Source organism: Camellia sinensis, chromosome 4 (assembly GCF_055761805.1).
Source record: "Camellia sinensis isolate YWXY chromosome 4, ASM5576180v1, whole genome shotgun sequence".
Taxonomy (NCBI): Eukaryota; Viridiplantae; Streptophyta; class Magnoliopsida; order Ericales; family Theaceae; genus Camellia; species Camellia sinensis.
Window position 1 is genome coordinate 27,711,204 of NC_138964.1, and position 26,631 is coordinate 27,737,834.

The 26,631-nt window shown below is 41.8% G+C and overlaps 2 protein-coding genes across 2 annotated transcripts; both read left to right on the forward strand.

Moving 5' to 3' along the window:
- The first annotated feature begins 3,663 nt into the window (after window positions 1-3,663).
- LOC145823654 (uncharacterized) lies at window positions 3,664-4,937 on the forward strand. The gene is made up of 2 exons (XM_082923149.1): window positions 3,664-3,681; window positions 4,122-4,937. The coding sequence occupies exons 1-2, from the start codon at window positions 3,664-3,666 to the stop codon at window positions 4,935-4,937; spliced, it is 834 nt and encodes a 277-aa protein (XP_082779275.1).
- A 1,784-nt stretch (window positions 4,938-6,721) lies between these two features.
- LOC145823655 (uncharacterized) lies at window positions 6,722-7,929 on the forward strand. Its single transcript, XM_082923150.1, has 2 exons — window positions 6,722-7,256; window positions 7,421-7,929. Exons 1-2 carry the CDS (start codon window positions 6,722-6,724, stop codon window positions 7,927-7,929), a joined length of 1,044 nt encoding a protein of 347 aa, XP_082779276.1.
- Window positions 7,930-26,631: the final 18,702 nt, after the last annotated feature.

Here is a 26,631-nt window from a genome sequence, read left to right on the forward strand (position 1 = left end):
TTACAATGATTATTACATAATTTCGACCCCATTTTCTTCAAAAATTTGGAAAATTTGGAACTAACATCCAAATTTTGTCAAAGTCAAAATTTCCTTATTAATTGTTTTTGACAAATCCCAAGACCCTTTCTTTAGCCCAAATGAGAGAGAGAGAGAGAGAGAGAGAGAGAGAGAGAGAGAGAGAGAGTAATTTCCAGACTTAGAGTGTGCCGTGAGCTCGTGAGCCAAATTTACACCCCTATATGTGAGTAATGGTTATGAGATATGTGATTAGTGGTTATGATATATGTGATGTTGGTTATGAGGCAAATGGTGTTGGTTATGAGATGTGGTTATGACATATGTGGGTAAAAACTATGAGATATATGATTAATGATTATTAGATATGTGATTTTGGTTATGAGTAGAGTGATGAAGTTATAAGTCAAAGGGTGTTTGGTTATGAGATATGTGATTAGTGGCTATGAGATATGTAATGTTGATTATGAGCAAAGTGGTGTGGTTATGAGATATGTGATTAGTAGTTAAGATATATGTGATGTTGGTTATGAAATGTGTGGGTAATGGTTATGAGATATTTGATTAGTGATTATAAGATATGTGATTTTGGTTATGAGCAAAGTGGTGTCAAATGATGTTTGGTTATACTATATGTGTTAGTGGTTATGAGATATGAGATATTGGTTATGATCAAAGTGGTGTAGTTATGAGCAAAAAGATTGTTAGTTATGAGATATATGACTAGTGGTTATGAGATATATGATGCTTGTTATGACTCAAAGGGATTGGTTATGAGATGTGGTTATGATTCATGTGGGTAATAGTTATGAGATATGTGATCAATGATTATGAGATATGTGATATTGGTTATGAACAAAGTGTCGTGGTTATGAGCAAAATGGTGTTAGTTTGAGATATGTTACTGGTGGTTATAAGATATGTGATGTTGGTTATGAAAGAAATGTGTTGGTTATGAGATATGTGACTAGTGGTTATAAGATATGTGGCTAGTGGTTATGAGATATGTGATGTTGGGACCCCTAGACTCCTTTGATTTCCTTTCCCCTCTTTTTGGTAACCAGTTACACCAGTTGCCAATTCAAAATTAAATTATTAAAATAATTTAGTTATGTGGTAGTTATGAGATAATATGGTATGTATGAATAACTAAATATAACTAAGTTATGAGTTAATGTGATAATGGTTATGATCTATATGATATTAGTTATAATATAAAATCACATATCCTCATAACGTACATCTAAATGTACCATAGCATCACCCCGCCAGGAATAGCTAACACGATCGTGTAATCTTTTTCATTTGCTTCCTTCATGATAGATATCACATTGTATTTATAGAACAATTTATTTGTGTAAACCATCTCAGGGAATATAGATGCTATCGGTCTAAGCTTGAACCGGTACTTCTCACTCCAACAGCAGGATGCTTCCTCGTCTCCGCCCATCTCAAGGATTTGAAATCCCAAAGCAGTAAGCATACGAATATAAATAAGAAACAAACAAATAACACAAACAATTTCATAAAATGCATGTGTTACTGATTTTGGAGTGAGGTGATTTTGAAGGATCAAAAGCATAAAACAACCTTGTAGTGAGGTGATTTTGAAGGATCAAAAGCCAAATAAGCATCAAGCATAAAACGATATAATGATTTAAACGATCAAGTGTGGCATAGATTTGGAAGCATCGTGTATTTTTGGGTGGTCGGTGAAGGGGCTAAATGTGAAATGGGTCGGGTCCAAGCCTTGGGCCGGCCCAATCCACTGAAGTCCAAATCCAAGTGGGTTAGATGAGTATATGGGCAAACCAATTGAGCCCAACTTCATGATCAACAGTCCACCCAAGTCCTCAAGCACTTGGGCCCAACCCGCAGTGGAAAGGCTAGTCCAGCCGTAGTGCTTTGTTGGGCCGAGCTGCGAGACTGAACCTATGGGCCGAACAGAAGATAGGCCGAGCCCATACAAAGATATCCGAATGGATCAGCCCATCTCAATGAATGATCCTGCGAAAGGCCGAGACAAGGCATGATGATGCCGAGCTGAGGCACATCGGTACCGAGCTAAGGAAACCTTGCAAGGAAACGTGGAAGTTGTGAATGTGTGCATGTGCAAGTTGCCACCTCAGCTGGTCCCCTACACCTAGAATCACAGAAGTAGTTGAACCAAAGGAATGTGGTTTGTTATCAGTATGACTACAATGAGTATATGCATTCAATGATAACTACCAGGTGGTCCCCCATCTTGAGCAATGCTAAAAGGACACCTGGCAGCATCCAAGCTCCATGAACCCACCTTGAGAAGCAAGCGAGGAACACTATATATACAACATGAACTTCACATTGAAGGTAACTGAACTATTCCAAGAAAACTCACACATAGAGATAGATTCAACTCTATGTGCACTTCTTCCCCGATCACTAATTCCCACACTGGAGGGGTTATCCGGCCAACCCCGGCCGGGCAGCTCTAACGGTGCTTCTTGTGACAGGAACCCCAGTCCCTGGACAGTTCAACCGAGTGCGGGGCCCCGATCCACTTTCATTTAGTGCAAAATCCGGTATGCACAATTGGTGCGGTGAACGTGGATCACTTCATCTCTGAGCTCTGCACTCAGTTCCGGCGATGGGGATTGAGGACATTCCACCTTCGGCACATACTCCACAGACGGAGAAAACGAAGGACAAAGGTTTGGCACTCCCAACAGTCCCGGAGGAACATACTGGAAATAATAATCGAACCCCTGAATTCGTCGAGCATCGATTACCCTTCGCTGGAGGTTCTTCTCATGATTTTGTTCTGGAAAAAAGATTATAGAGATCGAATCATAGACTCCATGGGGATGGAGATACAGGAGTTGAAAGCCCAACTTAAGAGGGTGCTGGGCGATCCAACGGAAAAGAAGACGGAAGCGGAGCCCTCTCGTTTGCGATGGAGGAGCTCATCCAGAGAGCCACCAGTGAAGAAGTTCCCCAGGAATGAGTCTGGGCAACAAAGCTAGCCTATCCCAGTACAGAGTGAGGCAGCAAGTAGTCACACCCGTGGGTCACGCCGGAGAAGGGCCAAGAGGCAGAAGACAGTTAGCCAATAGACTGACTACCCTCGTCAGGACCTTCGTACTTGGTTGATTGGCAATAGGCAGAACGAACAGCATTGGGATCATCTGGACCGTACTGTTCACCAGAGAGAACACCGAGCGCTGGACAGGCTTGTCTCTTCGCCATTCTCCTCAGAGATTGTGACTATGAGACCTCCAAAGAAATTCACCCCACCAAAGTTCACTTCATACGACGAGAAGTCGGACCCGCTGACACATATTAGCCATGATAGACAGATGATGTCCCCATGGAACTGAGATGAGGCACTGATGTGTAAAGTCTTCCTATCTAGCTTGGGAGAAACTGGACTTCGATAGTTTGATCGCCTCCCCGCTAGATCGATCCATGGCTGGAAGCAGCTCTCTAAAGAGTTCCTAGCCAGGTTCGTCTCCAACACTAAGATCCCGAAGGAGCCGGATACATTGTTCGGTCTCCAGAAGAAGCAGGAGGAAACGCTGCGCAATTATGCTAGAAGGTACTGGGAAGAGTACAATGACCTGGAGAAAAATGTGTGCAGCGAGCAGATGGCCATTATGTCCTTCAAACATGGTCTGCGCCGGGAAAGTAAGCTGAGACAATCACTTACCAAGCGCCCGGCCACAGCTTTGAAAGATTTGCGTGCCAGGATTGAGCAGTATGCTCACCTCGAAGACGATTAGATCCCCATCGAGGTAGCGTCAGCAGAACAAATAGCTCGGCACAAAAAGAGAGCAGATCGAGGAGAACACCGAGGGATTGCAGTGAATGAAGTGGATAAGTCCAAATCCCACGAAGCCATTGTGACTGTATTCAAAGAGCTAATCTATCGAATCCTGGAAAAGATCAAGAGAGAGCCCTTCTTTGTTTGGCCGCCGAAGATGTTGGGAGATCTGGCTCGGTGTAATCAGAAGCTCAGATGCACCTACCACCAAGACAGGGGACACATGACTCAGAACTGTAGGGCACTGAAGTAACACTTGGAAGACCTAGTGGCAGCTGGACACCTAAGGGATTACACTGATCAGGATAAGGAAGTGACCGAACCGGGGAACCCACCACCAGAACAGAATGTTGAGCACCCACCTCGGTTGATAATAAATGTGATCCACGGGACAGCGACTCAGGAATCTGATGAGGCACTGAAAGAAGAGATCGCTAAGGCTATGCAAATTCAGCGGATCATGTCAGTGGAGCCCGCATCGAAAAAGGTACGTACAGTACCTAAATCCCCCTTGTGCACTGTTTCATTTACTAGCAAAGATCTAGAAGGCATACAACACCCACATACTGATGCACTGATTATAACTGTGGGAATTGGAAAACGATTTGATGTAAATCGAGTCTTGGTAGATCAAGGTAGTGCAGCAGATATATTGTGTTATGATTTGTTCAGAAAGCTTGGTCTCTTTGAGCAGCACCTCACCCCAGCGGCAGCCCCGTTGGTCGGTTTCAATGCACAACCAGAATGGCTGCTTGGTAGAATAGTGTTGCCAGTCGTGGCAGGAACAAAAACCCTCCAGATAGAGTTCTTGGTAATTAATACACCATCCCCTTACAACGCCACACTTGGCTGTCCGTGGATTCATCAAATGGATGTAGTCCCTTCGACCTACCACCAGCTCATCCGTTTCCCAACAGAACACGGAGTAGAGCAGATCTCAGGGGATCAAGTTGTGTCCAAACATTGCTTTATGGTAGCATTAAAGGCAAAGCAGCTCTGCAATCGGGTACAGACGGTAGAAGTGGTCGAACAGCCAGTCTTGGAAGATGTAGGGGGAGCCCCAGAGGAGAAGATAGTAGAGGATTTGGAGAGAGTCCTGGTAAAAGAGGATGACCCATAAAAGTACTTCCTTATCGGTACCTCGCTAGGCGCTGATGAGAAACTTCAGCTGCTGGAACTGCTGAGGGAAAATATGGAGGTATTCGCATGGTCAGCATATGATACTCCAGGGTTGGACCCAGAATTTGCTTGCCACAAGCTCAACATCAACCCTTCAGCTTGGCCTATTTTGCAGAAAAGTCGGAGATCCTCAGTTGAGCACACCAAAGCAGTAATTACAGAAGTCGAAAAACTTCTGGCTTCAGGAGCAATCAAAGAAGTTCAGTACCCGCAATGGCTGTCCAACACAGCCGTAGTCAAGAAGAAGAACTGAAAATGGAGAGTTTGCGTTGACTTCACTTGCTTGAACAAAGCCTACCCTAAAGATAGCTTTCCTCTACCTCGCGTTGATCAACTAGTAGACTCAACAGCAGGGCATGAGCGCATGAGCTTTTTGGACGCTTATCGCAGTTATCATCAGATACCACTGTTCGGTCCGGATCAAGAAAAGACAGCATTTATCACTCCAAGAGGAACTTACTGCTACAGAGTGATGCTGTTCGGCCTCAAGAATGCCGGGGCGACCTAACAGCGGATGGTCACTCGGATGTTCAAGGATCAACTGGGAAAAACCATGGAAGCTTATATAGATGACATGGTAGTCAAGAGTAAGTTCGCAGCAGACCATCTTACAGACTTGAGAGAAGTTTTCGGCATCTTAAAAAACCATCAGCTTCACCTCAATGCCTTGAAATGCGCTTTCTGGGTAAGAATAGGGAAGTTCTTGGGATATATGGCCACTTATAGAGGAATTGAGGCGAATCCGGACCAAATAAAAGCAATACAAGATCTTGAAGTACCAACAAAGGCTAAGGAGCTGCAAAAACTGGTCGGAATGGCAGCCGCACTGAATCGGTTCATCAGCAAATCTTCAGATCGGAAGAAGCCCTTCTTCCAGCTTTTGAAGAAAATGGTAGCATTTGAATGGAGTTCCGAGTGCACCGAAGCACTGCAAAGTCTCAAAAAATACCTCAGTACACCCCCGTTCTATCCACTCCAGAGCCAAGAGAAGAGTTGTACCTCTATCTAGCAGTCTCAGATCATGCCGTAAGCACATTATTAATTCAAGAGGTTAACAAGGAACAGAGGCTTGTATACTACGTTAGCAAGACTTTACTAGATGCGGAGACACGATATCTACCATTGGAAAAGTTAGCTTACGCGCTGCTTATCTCCTCGAGGAAGTTACAACATTACTTCCAGGGGCATACCATCAATGTCCTCACTGAATTCCCCCTCAGATCTGTATTTAGCCGAGCTGATTTCTCTGGCAGAACAGCAAAATGGGCAGTAAAACTTGGCGAGTTTGATATTCGGTATCAACCCAGGACAACAATTAAGGCCCAGGTCTTAGTAGATTTTGTCGCAGAATTTGCTCCCACCCAGAGTACCGAACCAGGGAACCCAAGTTCGGCACAGGTGCCACGCATCACCGAACAAGGAAAGTCCTGCGCTTCGGAAGCCTGGAAACTCTTCATCAGAAACATCTGGCAGCTCTATGTTGACGGGTCGTCCAATAACCGAGGTTCGGGGGCAGGAGTAGTACTTATCTCACCAGAAGGATTTATCTGGGAACAAGCTCTCAGGCTCAGTTGGAAGGCTTCGAACAACGACGCAGAGTACGAAGCGTTGTTGGCTGGCTTACATAGTGCCGAACACTTCAGTGCAAAACAGCTTCTTGCTTTCAGCAATTTACAACTAGTGGTAAACTAGCTTTCTGGGGTCTACGAAACACGGGATGGAACAATGGCCATGTACGCAGGCAAGGCCAAAGACTTACTCAAAAAGTTTCAATCCATACGAGTGGAACGAATTAGTCGGGACAAAAACGGCCATGCTGATGCTTTGGCTTGTCTCGGCTCATCAGTGGATACCAAAGATGCCAGAAAAGTTTGGGTTGAGTTCGTGCTAGAGCCAAGCATTCCATCTCCAGTCCTCTGTAGCAGCGTAGAGCCGAGCTGGATGGATCCAATACTTGGTTTTTTATATCTTGTACTCTCCCTGAAGACAAGAAGGAAGCCAACAAAGTCAGATACAAGTCAACTCAGTTTTGGATGTCACCATCTAGGAAGCTGTACAGACGCTCCTATCTTGGCCCTTATCTTCTATGTGTGCATCCAAATCTGGTCGAGAATGTTCTCTATGAAATTCACGATGGGATTTGTGGATGCCATGTTGGCGGAAGGTCGCTGGCGCACCGAGCCCTCACTCACGGGTATTGGTGGCCACGGATGCAACAAGATGCTCAGCAGTACGTACAAAAGTGTGATAAATGTCAGAGGTTTGCTCTACTCATTCATCAGCCAGCCAAAACTCTCACTCCACTCACTAGCCCTTGACCCTTTGCGCAATGGGGGCTGGATATTGTCGGACCATTGGCGCGAGGCACTGGGAACAGGCGATTCTTCATTGCTGCAACCAACTATTTCACTAAGTGGGTTGAAGTTGAGGTGCTGGTAAGTATCAAAGAGGTGGACACGAAGCGGTTTGTTTTGAGGAATGTGGTGGTGCGTTTCGACATTCCGCGGGTACTGATTGCGGATAATGGAACACAGTTCGATGGTAAGGTCTTCAGAAAGTTTTGTGCCAACCTCAGAATCGAGTATAAGAACTCTTCTCCAGGGTACTCGCAAAGCAATGGACAGGCAGAAGCCTCAAACAAAACCATCATCAACGGAGTAAAGAAACGGCTTGAGCATGCCAAAGGAAAATGGATTGAAGAGTTACCCCACGTGCTATGGGCATACCGAACCAGAGCACGGCGATCAACGAGGGAAACACCTTACTCACTAACTTATGGAATGGAGGCCGTCATCCCACTCAAAGTCGGCCTCCCAACCCTTCGGTCTGAATTGTTTGAGAGCACCAGTAACGAGGAAGCTATTGCACAAGCACTAGATATGGCAGAGGGCCGAAGAGAAGCAGCACTGATTAGACTTGTAGCGTATCAGTAGCAGCTCATCAAGAGTTTCAACCAAAAAGTTTTCCCAAGACAATTTACACCAGGAGAACTGGTCTTGAGGAAAGTTATGGATCACAAAAGAGTGCCTGGCGAGGGCAAACTTGGGCCTAACTGGGAAGGTCCCTACAAAGTCACAGTCGTTGTTGGAAATGGAGCTTACTACCTAGAGGATCTGAATGGCAGAGCTATACCTCGGCCCTGGAACGTAGCAAATCTCAAGAAATACTATCAATAGAATTGTCCCCCAACTTCTCTATCAGAATGTAAAGGCATTTATCTGTCGACCAATACAAATGCTTCCCCACTTCTCTCAAATTTATCAAATTCTTCCAATTAGCTTTGATGTTTATCAAACGGAATTAGCTTTGGTTCTAACCAAACGGAATTAGCTTTGATGTTTATCAAACAGAATTAGCTTTGGTTCTTACCAAACAGAATTAGCTTTGATGTTTATCAAATGGAATTAGCTTTGGTTCTGACCAAATAGAATTAGCTTTGATGTTTATCAAACGGAATTAGCTTTGGTTATGACCAAACGGAATTAGTTTTGATGTTTATCAAACGGAATTAGCTTTGGTTCTTACCAAACGGAATTAGCTTTGATGTTTATCAAATGGAATTAGCTTTGGTCCTCACCAAATGGAATTAGCTTTGATGTTTATCAAACGAAATTAACTTTGGTCTTAACCTAAATGGACTTAGTTTCAGAACGACTGGACGAAATTTAAATTTGGTTAGCACTCAAACATGCTGAGTGGAATTGCTTGGTGGAATAATGTTTGGCAACTAAATTGGACTTTAGCCAAGTGGAATAGCTTGGTGGAAACCACACTAACATATCTTAAGTAAACGTCTTTGATTCCACAAAATTCCTTAAGTACCAACACGTCAACATTTCAGTACTGATTCAAGCAAACAGAGTTGGAACAAGCGTGACCAGGCTCTGTCAGGAGCAAACTCCCAGCATTAGTCTTACTCAACTCCAGGTGAGGGCAAACAATTGTTCTTTCAAACCAACCTGGACCTGAGTAAGACACCTCTTCATGCCTTTATCTCATTCAAATGCATCTGCGCTATCAAAGTTGCAACATACTTAAGCAGTTCTATCTAAGAACACAATCTTCAGTACCAATCTTACTTAGCTCCAGGTGGGGCAAACAATTGTTTTCTTTTAAAACCAACCTGGACCTAAGTAAGATCCACTTACAAACTCAAGCACAGCCATACCACACATCCGTTAACCACACCGAGCATCAGTTCAGCCCCAAGGTCCCAACAGTGCTCAGCCGGGGGCAAACAGTATAAAGCCACACTGAGCATCAGTTCAGCCCCGAGGTCCCAACAGTGCTCGGTCGGGGGCAAACAGTATACAGCCACACCGAGCATCAGTTCGGCCCCGAGGCCCCAACAATGCTCGACCGGGGGCAAGCAGTACAGAATCAGACAGAGCATCTATTTAAAAGCAGTACAGAACCAGACCGAGCGTCTATTCGGCCTCGAGGTCCCAACAGTGCTCGGCCAGGGGCAGGCAGTATAGAAAACATACAGACATAAAAGCCAAACAGCATCAGATTGCAAGTTCAAAGAGAAAATTCTATCATCCAACAAAAGGCACAGATGGCCTCATAACCAGCAGCAAAGAAAAGAAAAGAGAAAAGAATAATTGTCTTGGCAAGTGCAGAAAGAAAGCTCGTCATGGAGACCGAGCCACAATACATTAAAACAAAAAAGCAAAACAGTTCAAATCCTTTCAACATCAACTTTCATTAACAGAGGGAAACTCAGGAGCAGCATCAACAATTTTGTCCAGGCCGTCTGGGGGAGGAAAAGTAGAGACAGCTCCAACTTCCTGAGAAGTAGAAGCCTCCTTAACCACATCTCCCATAACTTCGGTCTCCAAGGTTTCAATCCCTTCAACATCCACCGTTTCAGCGGCAACATTACTGTCCTGGGTCTTGTTTGCAGAATTAGCTTCTGGGGAAACTCCGGCTGGAAGAACAGCATGGGTAGAAATAGTCTTCGAACCCAAGGATCTCAAAGGAACAGGGACATCCTGAAACAGGAAAGAGTCTTCAGGAACCAACGCAGCAGCCAGAGCATTAATTGCACCAGCCAGCGCACAGGTACACGGAGCACGACCTTCAGTATGGAATCGACGCATTATCTCTGCACGCCTATCTCACATCGCTACGTGTCACCATGAAAGGACGGATGCAGGGATTGTGTGTCAGGATTGAATGGTCAGCAAGGCCGAACTGGGGAAAATCGAAACGACGCGACGCTTGGGAAGCAGAACAATAGCTCTCTTAAAGGGGAACCTTAGCGCGAGCTAGGGGGCAAATGAAGAGGATAAATGTGAAATGGGTCAGGTCCAAGCCTTGGGCCGGCCCAATCCACTAAAGTCCAAATCCAAGTAGGTTAGATGAGTATATGGGCAAACCAATTGAGCCCAACTTCATGATCAACAATCCACCCAAGTCCTCAAGCACTTGGGCCCAACCCGCAGTGGAAAGGCTAGTCCAGCCGTAGTGCTGGGCTGGGCCAAGCTGCGAGACTGAACCTATGGGCCGAACAGAAGACAGGCCGAGCCCATACAAAGATATCCGAATGGATCAGCCCATCTCAATGAATAATCCTGCGAAAGGCTGAGACAAGGCAGGATGATGCCGAGCTGAGGCACATCGGTACCGAGCTAAGGAAACCTTGTAAGGAAACGTGGAAGTTGTGAATGTGTGCATGTGCAAGTTGCCACCTCAGCTGGTCCCCTACACCTAGAATCACGGAAATAGTTGAACCAAAGGAATGTGGTTTGTTATCAGCATGACTACAATGAGTATATGTATTCAGTGATAACTACCAGGTGGTCCCCCATCTTGAGCAATGCTAAAAGGACACCTGGTAGCATCCAAGCTCCATGAACCCACCTTGAGAAGCAAGCGAGGAACACTATATATACAACATGAACTTCACATTGAAGGTAACTGAACTATTCCAAGCAAACTCACACATAGAGATAGATTCAACTCTATATGCACTTCTTCCCCGATCACTAATTCCCACACTGGAGGGGTTATCCGGCCAACCCCGGCCGGGCAGCTCTAATGGTGCTTCTTGTGGCAGGAACCCCAGTCCCTGGACAGTCCAACTGAGTGCGGGGCCCCGATCCACTTTCATCTAGTGCAGAATCCGGTACGCACAGTCGGATTACAAACAATATAAAGCCTCTCACCCTTCAAACACAACAACAACTAAAGGGAGTGTTCAATTTTAACACACTTTGATGGCAGTGAAGGGAGACAGAATCAATATGTTTGTGTGGCTAGCAATAAGCAGGGGTGGAGGCACGTGAGGTCCAGAGGAGTCACGTACCCCCCTCAATTTTTGAAAAATTATTCTTTTGCTTCTAATAAAAATATATATTTCAATTTAATCCAAGTAATATCTCAAAATTTTTATATCATTATTTTCTTTACTTTTTTTTTATTAAAAGAAATGTTTAATTTATCACTTTAAATGTTTAATTATGCTAAAAAAAAATTCTTATAAATTTTATAGTAGAGAAATGTTATATATCACTGATATTTTGTCACTGTTTTATATCACCTCTTATACGACACATAATTATTACATAATTAACGACAACTAATAATATATTGCCATGTAATTCAATTATTCAAAACGGTGAAAAAAACAAGTAATATATAATAGCCTCTATATATTATTTATTCATCTTTTTCTCATTTCTTTCTCTATCCTCACTATATCTTTCTATGTGTGTGCATCTTAATATAATTTTGTTCTCATATTTTATGAGGATATATGTAATTATTTTTTAAACTGTGATGATCATTATATATAAAATAAATTAATAAAATTAAAGATAATGATTAGTTAACTTGATCTTATATTTAAATATAACTTTTGCATTGCACTAATTTTTAGTCCTATCATCAAATAAAAATTAAGTTAAATTATAATTTTTGTTAAAATTTTAATTCAAATGTGCCGCTTCTGAGCCAAAATCTTGTCTCCGCCACTGGCAATAATAGTTGATGATGTAGATGCCCGAGGTTGCGGGGTTGGGATTTAGACGAGTGTGATTGATGGAAAATTGTGGGTAGGAGATGAGAGAGAGCCAATGCTTTGACACGCACTTGAATCTGATTAGAGACTCTGCTGGGACACGTAAAAGGATTTCTATTAGGAGATCGGAATTGCAGGCAATTACTTCTGCGGCCGCCATTGAATGTTCCATTGAAGAAACAACTGATTTTCTTGGTTTTGATATGCTCTTTCTTTTCCTTTTTCATTTTTTTTGGTAGAGAGACTTGTTTCTTGTGCTCTTATGTCACGCAGTAGTAGTTTTCTACAAGTGTATTGGAAATAAAGTTGTATTTTCCTTTTTTTTTTTCTTTTTACCTTTTCCTTCTTTCTTTTTCCATTCCACAACAATAGGAAAACTGGAAGGGCTCTTTGGGATTAAAAATTTTGGATCAATATGGCAACAATATTTAAGAGTGCTGTTATTAGCACCCCATAAATTATTTTGAATTCCCTAATTTTTAGTTTTTTTTATTACAATAATAATCTCAAATAAAATTACTACAAAGGACATTATTAATTTTGGGACACCCCACCTACAATTAAACCTACACACCCACTACATGATGAATTAGGGTTTATAAAAGCACCCACCTCCATCACCACCCATCCATCTTTCCCAAATCCCACCTTTAAAACCTATCCACCCTCAATTTGTTAACAATTTAAATGGTTAAAATTCTTGACACTCTCAAAAGTTTTCATTCTTTCAAGTTCGGGAATACAAGCCCGAACATTACTTATTTGTTTGGGAACACATTTCCAAACATAGCTTATTTGTTCGGGAATGCAAGTCTGAACATGAAAATTTGTTAACGTTTTGAATGATTAAAATTCTTAACGCTCCTAGAAGTTTTCATTTTTATAAGTTTGGGAATACAGGCCTGAACATTACTTATTTGTTCGGGGAACACATTAGCAAACATAACTTATTTGTTCGGGAATGCAGGTCGGAACATGAAAATTTGTTAACACTTTGAAAAGGGAGCATCTTATTAAGTCACTAAGACTTCTCATCCATAGCTATTGGTTGTATAATTTGTATAAGCCAATCACAATTCGACACGTGACATGAAAGGGGCAATTTGGGGAAGTAATGCAAAGTGCCAACGATAGTCAGACACGTGTCAACCCATACTGGTAATAATGGGTCTGCATAGCATTGGAATGATCGAGGGATATAAGGTGATGTGGCCTAAACGGTTACTCACAAGGTTCAAATTCAAAATCAGGAGGGAAGCCTAACTGCAAACATGGCATAGTGGGACTGACTGTGAGGAGCATGTTCAGCGATCATGGAGGGACATTTCGAGGGTTAGGAGCCCACTTCGACGATTATCATTGAGAAGTATAAATAGCAAAGAAGGCCCCAGAAAGGAGGATCCAGACTTAGATAAAAAAACTAGTTTTATCTACTTTATTCTCCTTTCCGGTTTTTGCAGTTCTTTACATTTTTGCACTTCAAATTCCTGTATTGCACTTCATTCATAAGAGTAGTTTCAAATAGCTTGTTGCTGTAAACCTCTATGAGGCCGGGTCAGATCATTGTAATTTGTTCATTTTTACTTAATGAAATTCTACGATTTTCTTCACTTAATTGTTGTCTACTAAATTATCCTAAACAAGCCACCAGTAAAAGTCTCTTCATTGAGGTTGAAAAAACTAAAACACAATCGTCTGATAATTGGTTGGTAATTAATCTTTTGTAAGGACTGATTGATCCTTGCTAGCACGCTTAAAATTACAATACTAACCTTCGAAAGCCAAAAAAGCCAACATATATTTTTGGCACGCCCGGTGGGACAAATTGAAATGGCTAGACGTAGGAGACAAGGAGAAAATGAACGCCTAGAATAAGGTATGAAAGGAAAGGTAGAGATACCTGATCTAGAGGATAATGTGATAACACATCCTATGAAAGCACCTATCTCATCAGAACCATGGTTGAACAGACCAGTAATGCAGAACATGTATCACATATCCAGAATATTGGACGAGGCCATGTAATTGGACTATTCACTGTTCCATCTGCTCAGCCAATGAATCCATGGAGAGGCCTAGTAGATGCCATGGGACAACAGTTAATGAACACAATGGAAAGATGGGCAACATCGTTTATGGATCGGATGAATGCCCATTAACCAACTAACACAACGCATATGGAGGAAAATTCAAATGTCCCTCAGCAAAGATTGGCTAGAAATAGGCAGCCTATGCAAATTAATGGACATACTAATGGTCAGACTAGTAATCAAAATAATGAAAGACTATCACCTTAGTGTTGGTATGAGCCTCTTTCGAGGCCTATGGTAGATCAAAATGTCTCGTTACTTAACAGTGAAGCCATACAAATTGGTGGATCTAGGCCAACACAAGAAATTGGCATGAGAATGTTTTGCAAATCTCATGTTCGATGCCATACTTGGCAGGAGGAGGTTCACTAATCCTTTGTTCGAATTCGCACCCGAGGGGTTAGAACGGTTTCCTGCGACTGGAAGAGAAACAACACCTGTTCCTCCTCCTACAACACCTTTCGCAGGTCCTTTCGTAGGACAGGCTCAGAGAGGTCAACCATACCCTCAACAACAGCTAGTACCACAGGGACAACCAGTCCCCAATATACCTCCCTATGGACCAAGAGGACCTTTGGCACAAGGTTTTCCACCAAATCCTGTGTTTGTTCCTCCAGTGGTAGTCCAACAAGCACAAAATATGGTTCCTAGGGACCAAATTGTTGATATTGTCAGAGAAATGTGTGGAGCTATGGCTCAGGGGGTTCAAACTCCTGTGTATAGGAAACCATACCCAAAATGGGTGGATAGGGTAGACGAATACCCAAGAGGGTTTAGAATACCAGACTTTGCTCTTTTTTATGGGAATGGAAACCAGTCAATAGTAGAGTACATTGCTAGGTTCGTTGGCCAATGTGGTGAATTTACCAATAATGATTACATGAAGTTAAGACTTTTCCAAATTCTCTAACTGGGGCAGCTTTTGTATGGTATATTAACCTTACACTTAGCTCTATCCAAACTTGGCAACAAATGGAGGAGGCATTTCATGCCTAATTCTTCCAAACGGAGCCAGAAGTTTCTATGGCAGACTTGGCATGGTTGAGTCAAAGGCTTGATAAGAAGGCTGTTCAATTTATTGCCAGATTCAAAAGAGCACGAAACAAGTGTAGGGTTATTCTACCAGAGCCGGAATTTGTGAGATTGGCTCAAAATGGTTTAGAGTTTAGGTTTCAAAAGAAGTTTGAATCAATTGAGTTTCGAGACTCAGTGAAATTAACCTATAAGGTGTCTAGATATGAATCATTACTTGAAGAAGAATAAGACCAAAGTAATGCATCATACAAGACTTATTATAGAGATCCTAATTATGAGATTGATGCAGCAGAGATCGTAGGGAAAGAGCCTGTGATCTGTGAGGCATAAATTCATAAACACACTACAATAGATCAACAGTTTTAAAAGAAAGACCTTCATAGGAAATACTCTTTCGATTTAACGAAGGTAGATGACATTTTTGATCATTTGCTTGCAGCGAATTTTCGAAAGTTACCAAAATGAGTTAAAATTCATTCTCCAAAAGATCTTAAAGGAAAAATGTATTGTAAATGGCACAATTATTGGTCTCACTCAACTAAAAACTGTATTATTTTTTGAGGACAGAATCCAAGAACATATTCGAAAGGGGAGTTTAAAATTCCCAGCTAAAACAGAGAATGTTACGGGGATTGACACTAATCCATTCCCAAAAATTGGAGAAGTTACAACCAATGTTATTGTGCCAGACTTCCAGAACTTATCCCCAAAGGAATTGGAAGAGGTTAATGTGCAGATGCATGTTGCCAGCCAGACTACTATTAAGAAAGATACCAGAAGTTCACTAGCGAATGGGCAGAGCTTTGCGGACCAAAGGGAGGACTCTAGTGAGGAGGCACTGGCTAATGACTCTTTAGAGGCAACTGTCATGCAAATGATGTGTCCCAGATGCAAGTTAAGTTACAAATGGTTGAAAGGGCTTCCAATTGATGGGAAACAGTATTATAATGATGTGTAGAGGCACCCTAAACCAACTAGTGCCTACAACAAAAGGCCATACCCAACTGGTCCCAGACAACAGCCATTCTTGGTTGGACCAACAACCACTAGAGTGCATTCTAAGGGTAAGAGACCTCTATATGAGTTCAGACCACCCAACTACTACAGGATGGAGGGCAATCATCCTAAGAGGAGGCCTGAAGTGGGCTCAAGTTATGGGATCGGAGCCAGAGATTGGCCTCTTAGACCAGCCTCACACAAGATGGAAGGTAGCCACCCTGATGGAAGCCCTGAATTAGGCTCAAGACAGGGGAACAGGGCCAAACAATGGCCTCCACAGGCAGCTTCGAAGCTGGCTTTAAAGGCAGAAAGAGATAGTTCAACAACTGAGCTAGTGAGTTCATGGGTACATGGGGTTCTAGATTGGTTTGTCATGCAGAACAAGCCTAAGCAGATGCCTACCCAGAGAAATGTTGTTGGAGACCAGGGTAGGATGGTTAAACTTCCCTTGGTGGCTCTAAATAATTGGGTGTTACTGAAGCATCCAAAAACAAAGAAACCAAATATGGTTCCGATAATTTCTAGGTCCCAAAGGAGGAAGATCCAGCGAAGGTACGCTCAGTACCAAAAGGATTTGAAGGAAAGTGGAGAGGGTTCTTCATTGTCCCAGCCAAAAGGCCAGATAGAGGAAAGAGAAAGTCCAAAATTGGATCATAGTCCAAAATCAACTCCTCAAAACAGAAGGAATTTCAACAAAGAACAGTTGGCTAAAGTTCACTCTAAACTGAAAGCCAAGGAAAGATCCAGCTTAGCAGGTCTTGAAAAGGCTTTGATGGAAAGCGACAGTAAGACAGAAAGAGAAGTTGACTTAGGCCAAAGGGAAGAGATGGTTGAGGAGGAGCTGCTTGAGACCTTCATGGCTGAACAGACATTTTTGGTTGAAAAATCTGTAGGAAGAGACCATTTGAAGGAAGTCAGTAGTACTGAAGTGCCAGAATGTAGCATGGAAGATGCTTCTGAAGTAACTGAACAAGTTAGCCTGGAAAAGAAACAAGTGCAGCTAGTAGTTCAATTTGGCTTATTTCTTCCAATATCAGTGAATAGGGTGCCTATACTACCACAGGAGTTCCAGGCTGAAGATGGAAACCAAGAAGGTCAAGAGATTAACCCTATTCCAGTTTCTAGTGAAGATTCACAGGTTAGTATGGTTCAAGATGAATTCGAAGTGGCCACACCGATGGAAACTGAGGACGAAAGTGAAGAAGAAGTGAGTATTAACCTCTCATATCCTTTTGAGTATCCTACAACATCCATGACACAACATGTCAAGCCCTTGTATATCAAGGCTTTTTTCGATGGGATATAGATGAATAGAGTATTGGTGAATAATGGAGCAACGATGAACTTGCTTCTGAAATCTTCTTTGAAGAAACTAGGGAAAAGGAACCCCTGATTAATTCTAACCAGCACAACCATTGCTGGTTTTGCTGGAGATAAACAGATGGCTCAGGGTATTTTGCCCATCAACCTGAGTGTAGGAACCAGAGATTGCATGACAATATTCTTTGTTATTGACAGCAATGCTAAGTATAATGCTTTACTTGGAAGGGATTGGATTCACACCAACAAATGTGTGCCTTCCTCTCTACATCGGAAGATAATGATGGCCTTGTGCAATGGAGAGACAAAGGAGATCAATGCAGACCCTCAACCCTTTGTCGCTTGTGCTGACTTTACAGAGGCCAAGTTGTATACTGAAGGAGTAACACCACTCAGTATATTGAGAAAACCTGATGGTTCAGCTGAAGTGACAGCTGATGAAGAAGTAGCACACCTGAAGCACTTGGTACAAGAGAGTGCTGATGAAGAATTTGCCATCAAAGACGATAATGATGCCTGGTTGTAGGCAAGAAGATGAAATCCAAGAAGCCAGACCTTTGGCTTTAGTTAAGTTCATAGCATTGGACTGAAAAGCAATAGTCCAAAAGGTTCAGGAACAAGAGAAGGAAGCCATGGTAGTTAGCTGTAAGCATAAACAACAACAGGTTAGACCTTTGATAAATATTGTGCATTGGACATCGAAACAAAAGTCTAGGAAATACAGGAGGAAGAAACCTCATAGACAGACTTTGTCTATGAGGAAGAGGGCAAAGATGTTGAATCAGAGAAAATAGGAGCAGAACAAAGCAAAGAAATTGCTTCGAAGACAGAAGAAATCAAAAAAGAAGCATTTGTGAGTTCTCAAATACAAGACCCCTTGGAAGAAGTTAATTTAGGGGAAGGTTCTACACAACAACCCATCTACATCAGTGCTCGATTAAGTGCTCTTGACAGGGACCAGTTGTTGATGATCTTAAAGAGATATAAAGATTGTTTTGCATGGTCTTATAATGAACTGTCAGGATTGGATAGGTCATTAGTGGAACATAGGCTCCCTATGAAGCCTAATTTCAAGCCATACAAGCAGAAACCAAGAAGGATGAGTCCTGATGTGATTCAGAAGGTCAAGGAGGAAATTCTTAGGCACTTTAAGGCAGGCTTTATTAGAATAGCTAGATATGTTAAATGACTATCCAATATTGTGTCTGTGGTTAAAAAGAATGGTAAAATGAGGGTATGCATCGATTTTAGAAACCTGAATTTAGCAATTCCAAAAGATGAGTACCCCATGCCCATAGTAGATTTATTGGTGGATAGTTCAGCAGAGAACAAGATTTTATCAATGATGGATGGGCATTCTGGTTATAACCAAATCTGCATTGCAGAAGAGGATGTCCATAAGACAACATTCAGATGTCCTGGGAACATTGGCACCTTCGAATGGGTTAAAATGCCATTTGGCCTAAAGAATGCTAGGGTTACATATCAAAGGGCTATGAACACTATCTTTCATGATCTCATTAGAGGATATTTAGAGTGTTGCATTGATGACATTATAGTGAAGTCCCAATCCATGGAGGAACATTTGTTTCACTTGGAAGCAGCTTTCGAAAGAATGAGAAAGTTCAAGTGGAAGCTTAATGCTCTAAAATGTACTTTTAGTGTATCAGCTGGAAACTTATTGGGCTATGTATTACACAAGAAGGGAATATAGATTGATCAAAATAAAGCCAAAGCCATCATTGAAGCCAAGCCTCCATTAAGTAAGAAAGAAGTATAAAAATTCCTTGGATAAGTTAATTTTCTTCAAAGATTACAGGGAAAGCTAAAGTATTTTGTTCCTTATTAAGGCTGAAAGATGAAGAGGAGTTTGTGTGGACGGCGGAGCATCAAACTGCTTTCGAAGGAATTAAAGCCTACTTGGCCAAACCTCCAGTACTGATGCCACCAAAGAGTGATAAGCCCTTGAAGTCGTACACTGCTGTAGCAGAAGATTCATTGGGAGTTTTCTTAGCCCAAGACAATGAAGAAGACAAAGAGCAAGCAATTTATTACCTTAGTAGGTTCTTCAATTCTTGTGAATGTAAATATTCAGCTGTAGAAAAGATGTTCCATGCATTATATTTTGCTGCAATGAAACTAAGATACTATCTTTTGCCTACAATTGTCTTAGTAATTGCAACCACAGATTTGGTTAAGTATATGTTATCTAGACCTATGTTGAGAGGAAGAATTGGCAAATGGATACTAGCTTTATCAGAATTTCATCTAGAATATGTCCCCTAAAAAGCAGTAAAAGGACAAGTTTTAGCTAATTTTTTGACAGATCATCCATGTTAGACAGAAAGCCAAGAGATAATGGATATTGGTATGGTTAATATTGAGCCACAACAAATGTGGTTTGATGGATCAAAAGCCAACGGTCTAACTAGAATTGGTGTGGTGATTAAGTCACCATAGGGAGGTAGAAACCACACATGGTTTCAGAGTCGATGAAATTACTTGTTCCAATAATCGAGTTGAATATGAAGCTTTAATAATGGGACTGGAAATACTTATTGGATTACAAGCCCATGCAGTTGATATATTTTGGGATTCTTAATTGGTGGTTAGCTAAGCGAAAGGAATTTTCAAATGTCAAAGTGCAAGCATGTTTCCATACTATGTTATTGCATTACATTTGCTCTCTCAGTTTCAGATAGCAAATATGACTTATATCCCAAGATTCATGAATAACAAAGCCAATGATGTGGCTCAAAAAGCTTCGAATTTCAGGAGAAGGGATGACGCTCAAATGAACATAAGTCAAGCAACATATCAAAAAGTAATACCACCCTTAACTAAAAGGAATGTGGTGTTAGAAGTCAATCATAATCACTTCCAAGACCAAGATTGGAGCTATCCAATAATGCAGTACCTAACTGGTCCATCTTTGAAAGCCAGTAGAAAAATAAAATTACAATCTATACAATACATAGTGTATGGTAATGCTCTTTACAAAAGGGGAGCAGATGGGTTATTATTGGAATGTTTAGGGTCAAAGGAGGCATTGACAGCCATAGCTGAAGTTCATGAAGGCATCTATAGTGCTCATCAACCTGGTGTGAAGATGAGATGGTTGCTTCGAAGACATTCCTACTATTGGCCAACCATAAAGATTGTATAGAGTATGCTAGAGGTTCCCAAGCATGCCAAAAGCATGGCACGATAAGACATGTACCAATAACTGCTTTGCATGCAGTTGTGAAGCCTTGGCCATTTAGAGGATGAGCTATGGATATGATAGGAAAAATACATCCACCCTCTTCGAAGCATCATTGTTTCATCTTAGTGGCCACGGCCTACTTCACTAAGTCGGTCGAAATTAAACCATATAAGGCTGTAGACCAAACTGAAGTTATTGGATTCATTAAAGATTTGATTCATAGGTTTGGCATCCCACAGACTATAACTGTAGATAATAGGATTGTGTTTGATGGGAAGATGGTAAAATCTTTTGTGGTAGAGTTTGGAATTAGCCTTTTAATTCTACCCTCTATTATGCACAAGCAAATTGTCAGGCAGAATCATCCAATAAGTCTTTGAAAAAAGGAATACAGAGAGTTGTGGAAGACAATCCTAAGGATTGGCATAACTTACTATTGGATGTATTATGGGTATAGAGTATGGTCTATGGATATGATAGAGGTTGCCAAGCATGCCAAAAGCATGGCACGATAAGACATGTACCAATAACTGATTTGCATGCAGTTGTGAAGCCTTGGCCATTTAGAGGATGGGCTATGGATATGATAGGAAAAATACATCCACTCTCTTCGAAGCATCATTGTTTCATCTTAGTGGCCACAGCCTACTTCACTAAGTGGGTTGAAACTAGACCATATAAGGCTGTAGACCAAACTGAAGCTATTGGATTCATTAAAGATCTGATTCACAGGTTTGGCATCCCACAGACTATAACTGTGGATAATGTGACTGTGTTTGATGGGAAGATGATAAAGTCTTTTGTGGCAGAGTTTGGAATTAGCCTTGTTAATTCTATCCCCTATTATGCACAAGCAAATGGTCAGACAGTCTTTGAAAAAAGGAATACAGAGAGTTGTGGAAGACAATCATAGGGATTGGCATAACTTACTATTGGATATATTATGGGCTTATAGAACTTCTCCAAGATCAAGTACAGGAGTTACTCCTTATGCCTTAGTAGATGGGCATGATGTAGTGTTACTTGTAGAAATTAACGTCAAGTCCTTGAGGATGAAATGCCAGGATCAGTTAGTTCCTGAGCAGTACCATCAGAGCATGTTCTTGGAATTATAAAATGTGGATGAAGTTAGAATTTTGGCATTAAATAGTATTTTTTTCCAAAAGAAGAAAGCAACCAAAAACTATAATAATAAAGTCAAGCACATTAGCTTTGATAAAGGTGATTTGGTATGGAAGACAATACTCCCAATAGGAATTAAAAGCCATAAGTTTGGAAAATGGTCACCTAATTGGGAAAGAACATACAAAGTTCATAGGGTCTTACCTTGGGGGGCATACCATTTGAGAAATTTGAATGGGTATGTGTAGATGGGCCCGCGTGAGGCCTTCGTGCTACAGTTCGGACTCAATTTGTCACGGTCCTTAATCTGAACCAAAGAGTCTAAATCCGACAAATCGTTTTGAGAAAACAGATTTTGAAAAAGAAGTGCCAAACATGGACTGCTTTACCAGATACAGAGTCGCCACCTAAATATTTTGTATGGGGGAATTTAGGAAACCCTGACTCGGTGCCAAAGGCCACGTGTCCGTCATCACCAAAGTTGCCTCAGCTCGGGAGCTTGGGTACGATTGGGGAAGGTCAGCTATGAGCACCCCCTCTCGCCCGATCCGAAGATCGGCCTCTACTAACCACGATATCCAATTTTGAAAACGTTATGCGTTCTTATTCCGGTTATTAGCCTAAATTTACTATGTCATGCGCACAGCAAACAAGTATAGACCAAATCGCCTAGGTTGGAACGAAACATTGCATATCCGTTTGTTCGAAAAACAATTTGAAATTTGCTACTCGCAAGTAGGCTAAAAAACACGGATTTCAATGAGTTGTTCCAACTCAAACAATCCAACCTTCATCCACAGGCATTCAAGCAGTAATATCATGTAAACATATAGCCGTATGGCAAGCATACTGTCATGTTAACATTCACACTCATGCGAGATGCTAAAGCATAAATACTTACATCGTACTCCGTGCCAAAACAAAGAACTCGTTAGCAATCAATGCATGATCCAAGTCCATGTTTAAATGCCTAATGCAACGCATACGGAATGTCACTAGAGCAGGCTCGGCTAGTCTATGAATGACATGTGAAAATGTACAGGTAGCATGTATTCAAGTTAGATTTGAAATACTAATGCTGTTAGCATGAGGCGCCGAGCCCGGGGCATGCAATACTGTAACAAGCCCGCGGGGGGACCTCGCTACAGCTCGGACTCGACTTGTAGTCACGGTTCTAAGTCTGAACCAAAGAGTCCAAATCCGGCAAATCGTTTTGAGAGAAAACAGATTTTTTTGAAAGAAGTGCCAAACATGGACTGCTTTGCCAGATACAGAGTCGCCACCTAAATATTTTATTTTGGAAAATTTAGGAAACCCTGACTCGGTGCCAAAAGGCCACGTGTCCGTCATCACCAAAGTTGCCTCGGCTCGGGAACTTGGGTACGATTGGGGAAGGTCACTTCGTGAGCACCCCCGCTCGCCCGGTCATAGACCGGCCTCTACTAACCATGATATCAATTTTTGAAAACTTTGTGTGTCCCTATTCCGGTTTATTAGCCTAGGTTACTATGTGATGCACACAGCATATAAGTATAGACTGAGTTGCCTGGATTGGAACGAAACATTTCATGTTTGTTTATTTGAAAGTGGTTTGATGGTGCTACCCGCAAGTAGGCTAAGACGTGGATTTGCCACCCTCGGGTGGGCTTAGAAAACATGATTTTGCCACTATCTAGTGGGCTTAAAACAAACATTTAATGAATTATTCCAATTCAAATAACCCAACCTTCACCCACAGGCATTCAGGCAGTTATATCACATAAGCATATAACCTCATGGTAAGCATGCTATTCATGGCATTCACTCACACGCATGCAAGGATGCTAAAGCATAAAACTCACCGAGTACTCCAAGCTAAAAAAGAAATTTATTAGAAATCATGCATGATCCTAAATATACAGAAATGCCTAATGCAACACATGCAAAAATGCAACTAAAATAGGCTCGGCTATTCTAAACATGGCGCATGAAATGCTACGACTAACATGTATTCAATTTGGAATTGAAAGTACAATGCAGTTAGTATGATGCGCCGAGCCCGGTGCATGCAATACAGATGAATGATGCAAACATGCTGTCATACTGTATGCTAATTTAAACATGCCCTAATCTAACCATCAAAAGCGGATAAATAAAAGGGAGAAAGACGTGGGGTTGGAAGACATACAACACACACACGCACACTTATTACAGTTGTGCCCTCGCGCAGAGAGTCCGAATAAATAATACAGTCCCAAATAAAAGAATATTACAGTCCAAATATTACAGTCCGAATAGTATACAAATTCCTAATTAATTAACAAATTAACTAAGAAAATAAATAAACTGGCATGCAAGCCAGGGACTGCCTTGCTTCTGATGAGTGATGTATGTTTAGGCTGTTTTGCGCGGAAATCCACTGGGATGCTCCAATTAGCCTCTGTTTTGTAGTTATTCTTGGAAAGCGTGCCAAGCCTCAGAAGACCGCTGATTCTTGATTTGCTGCAACAGAGAGCAGGAAAGGGGCATAGCAATGTATTTTCACAAATATATGCATGCCTCGATCCTCGTGCCACCAATCACGCATATCGAGGCATGATGGCCGAGGAATCGAATTGCACAATTCAATATAGGATGAATGCACATGAAAACACAACAAAAACCTAACTCCATCATGGATAATCCGGAGTGTTGGTGACTGGGGAATTGAGACACATTCCGTCACTCGGAGTACGAAATGCACCTCGTTTCCCGTGCCCGGGCTAACTCCTATCCCGGATACGATGCGATATGCATGACATGCATGAAATGCAACTAAGATACAATCCTAACATACACAATGCTGTAAAAATGAGATGCCTCGAAATGCGTGCACACGGGCACGCAAACCGAGGCAATGGCATATGCAATGCAAATGACATGGAAACATGATATGGGCTTATACTAACATGAGTGAGCCTCAGCCACACTCATATAGGATGCCGGTAGATGAAAATGAAGTGCCTCGAAATGCGTGCATACGGGCACGCAAACCGAGGCAATGGTAGAATGCGATGCAATGGCATGGAAATGGCATATAGAATGCAACATGGACTTATACTAACATGAGAGAGCCTCAGCCGCACTCACATAAGAGGCCGATGGATGAAAAATGAAGTGCCTCAAAATGCGTGCACACGGGCACGCAAACCGAGGCAATGGTAGAATGCGATGCAATGGCATGGAAACATGATATGGGCTTATACCAACATGAGTGAGCCTCAGCCACACTCATATAGGATGCCGGTGGATGAAAATGAAGTGCCTCGAAATGCGTGCACACGGGCACGCAAACCGAGGCAATGGTAGAATGCGATGCAAATGCAAGGAAATGGCATGCAAGCATGCTAAAGGATTTTCAGCATTGAACTATGGGGGAAAATAGTCCCGAAAATGAGGCGAAATGACACCAAATGCATGGAATAGTCCCGAAATGCGAATTTAGGCACCCGAAATGGCCTATAGCTATGCAATGCGTGCACAATATGGACATGTAATGCAAAGACAGAAGCTAGGCAATCCCAAAAAAGGCACTTTCACAGTTATAAACATGGCCAAACAGCAAGCATAGGTATGGCAAAAATGGCATGCAAGAAATGGCCCTAAACATGAGATTATGAAGCAACTCACAACTACTAACTCCAAACAGGTTAGGACTCTTCAACAACATTGAAGAGGGGTCCAAAATATGATGTTTTCCAGAACTGTAAAAACTCCAAAAACAAACACAGGTATGGCTGCACCCCTATGCAAGAAAAAGGACCAAAAGGTGGCCAAAGAGGCAAGTGGTATATGCACAGCCCAAACTGAAAAATTCCCTTCTACAACATTGAAGAGGGACAAAAAATATGACTATTTTCAGAACTGTAAAAAGGCCAAAACAGTATACAAACACGCTAGAAATGCAATGCAAAATGAGGCTCAAAAGTGGCTATAACACAAAGTATACAAAATATTCCACAAACGACCAAAGACCCTTAATAAAACATGTAGAATGGGCTAAAATAGGACTATTTCCAGAACTGTAAAATGGCCAAAAACAAAAGCATGGTAGGCTAACAAAACATGCAAGAATGGGGACCAAAAGAGAGATACAACATGAAGTGGCATATGGAGGTCCCAAATCATGAAAGGCCCTAAATGAAAAATGAATAATGGGCTAAAATAAGACTATTTTCAGAACTGTAAAATGGCCAAAAACAAAAGCACAATAGGCTGCCATTGCATGCAAAAATGGGACCAAAAGGGGAGTATAAAGGCAAGTATAGCATGGAGGTCCCAAACAATGTTGAGCCCTTCTTCAATATTGAAGAGGGGCTCAAAATAAGCTTATTATCAGTTTACAACATGCTCCAAAATAAATCACACACAAGCTAAAAATATCATGCAAGAAAATGACATTTTAGAGGGATAATGAAGCAAGTGCAAGATGGAGGGCTCAAACAGGGTTGAGCCCTTAATGAGACATGAAAATGAGCTCAAGAAAAGGGTACTTTCAGTTTTGGTCGGAGCTCAAATGTATAAGAAGGAGAGGCTAAGAAATATTGCAAAGAAAAGCTCAAAAAAGAGAAAATGGCAACTCACCCTTGGAGACAAGTCTTTTGTTGCTTCTTGGACCAATTTGCAGCTCCTTTAGCCTTTGAGAAGCCCTCCTTGTTGCTGGAAATGAAGTGGTGATGGTAGAGCTTGGTGGTGATGAAGAAAACAAGGTGTAGGACTTAAGGATTTTTAGGAAAATGAGAAGGAAGGAGGGAGATATGGATCTTGAGGCTTGAAGACAATTTTTTCTAACCCTCAAAATGCATGTTGGCAGCTGGTTATA

Excerpts from the sequence above, each read along its gene's own strand:
- LOC145823655 (XM_082923150.1), top strand. The coding sequence starts at position 6,722 with ATGGCCATGTACGCAGGCAAGGCCAAAGACTTACTCAAAAAGTTTCAA. Across the intron at positions 7,257-7,420 it reads AAGTGTGATAAATGTCAGAG|TTGAGGTGCTGGTAAGTATC; the intron begins GTTTGCTCTACT and ends AGTGGGTTGAAG.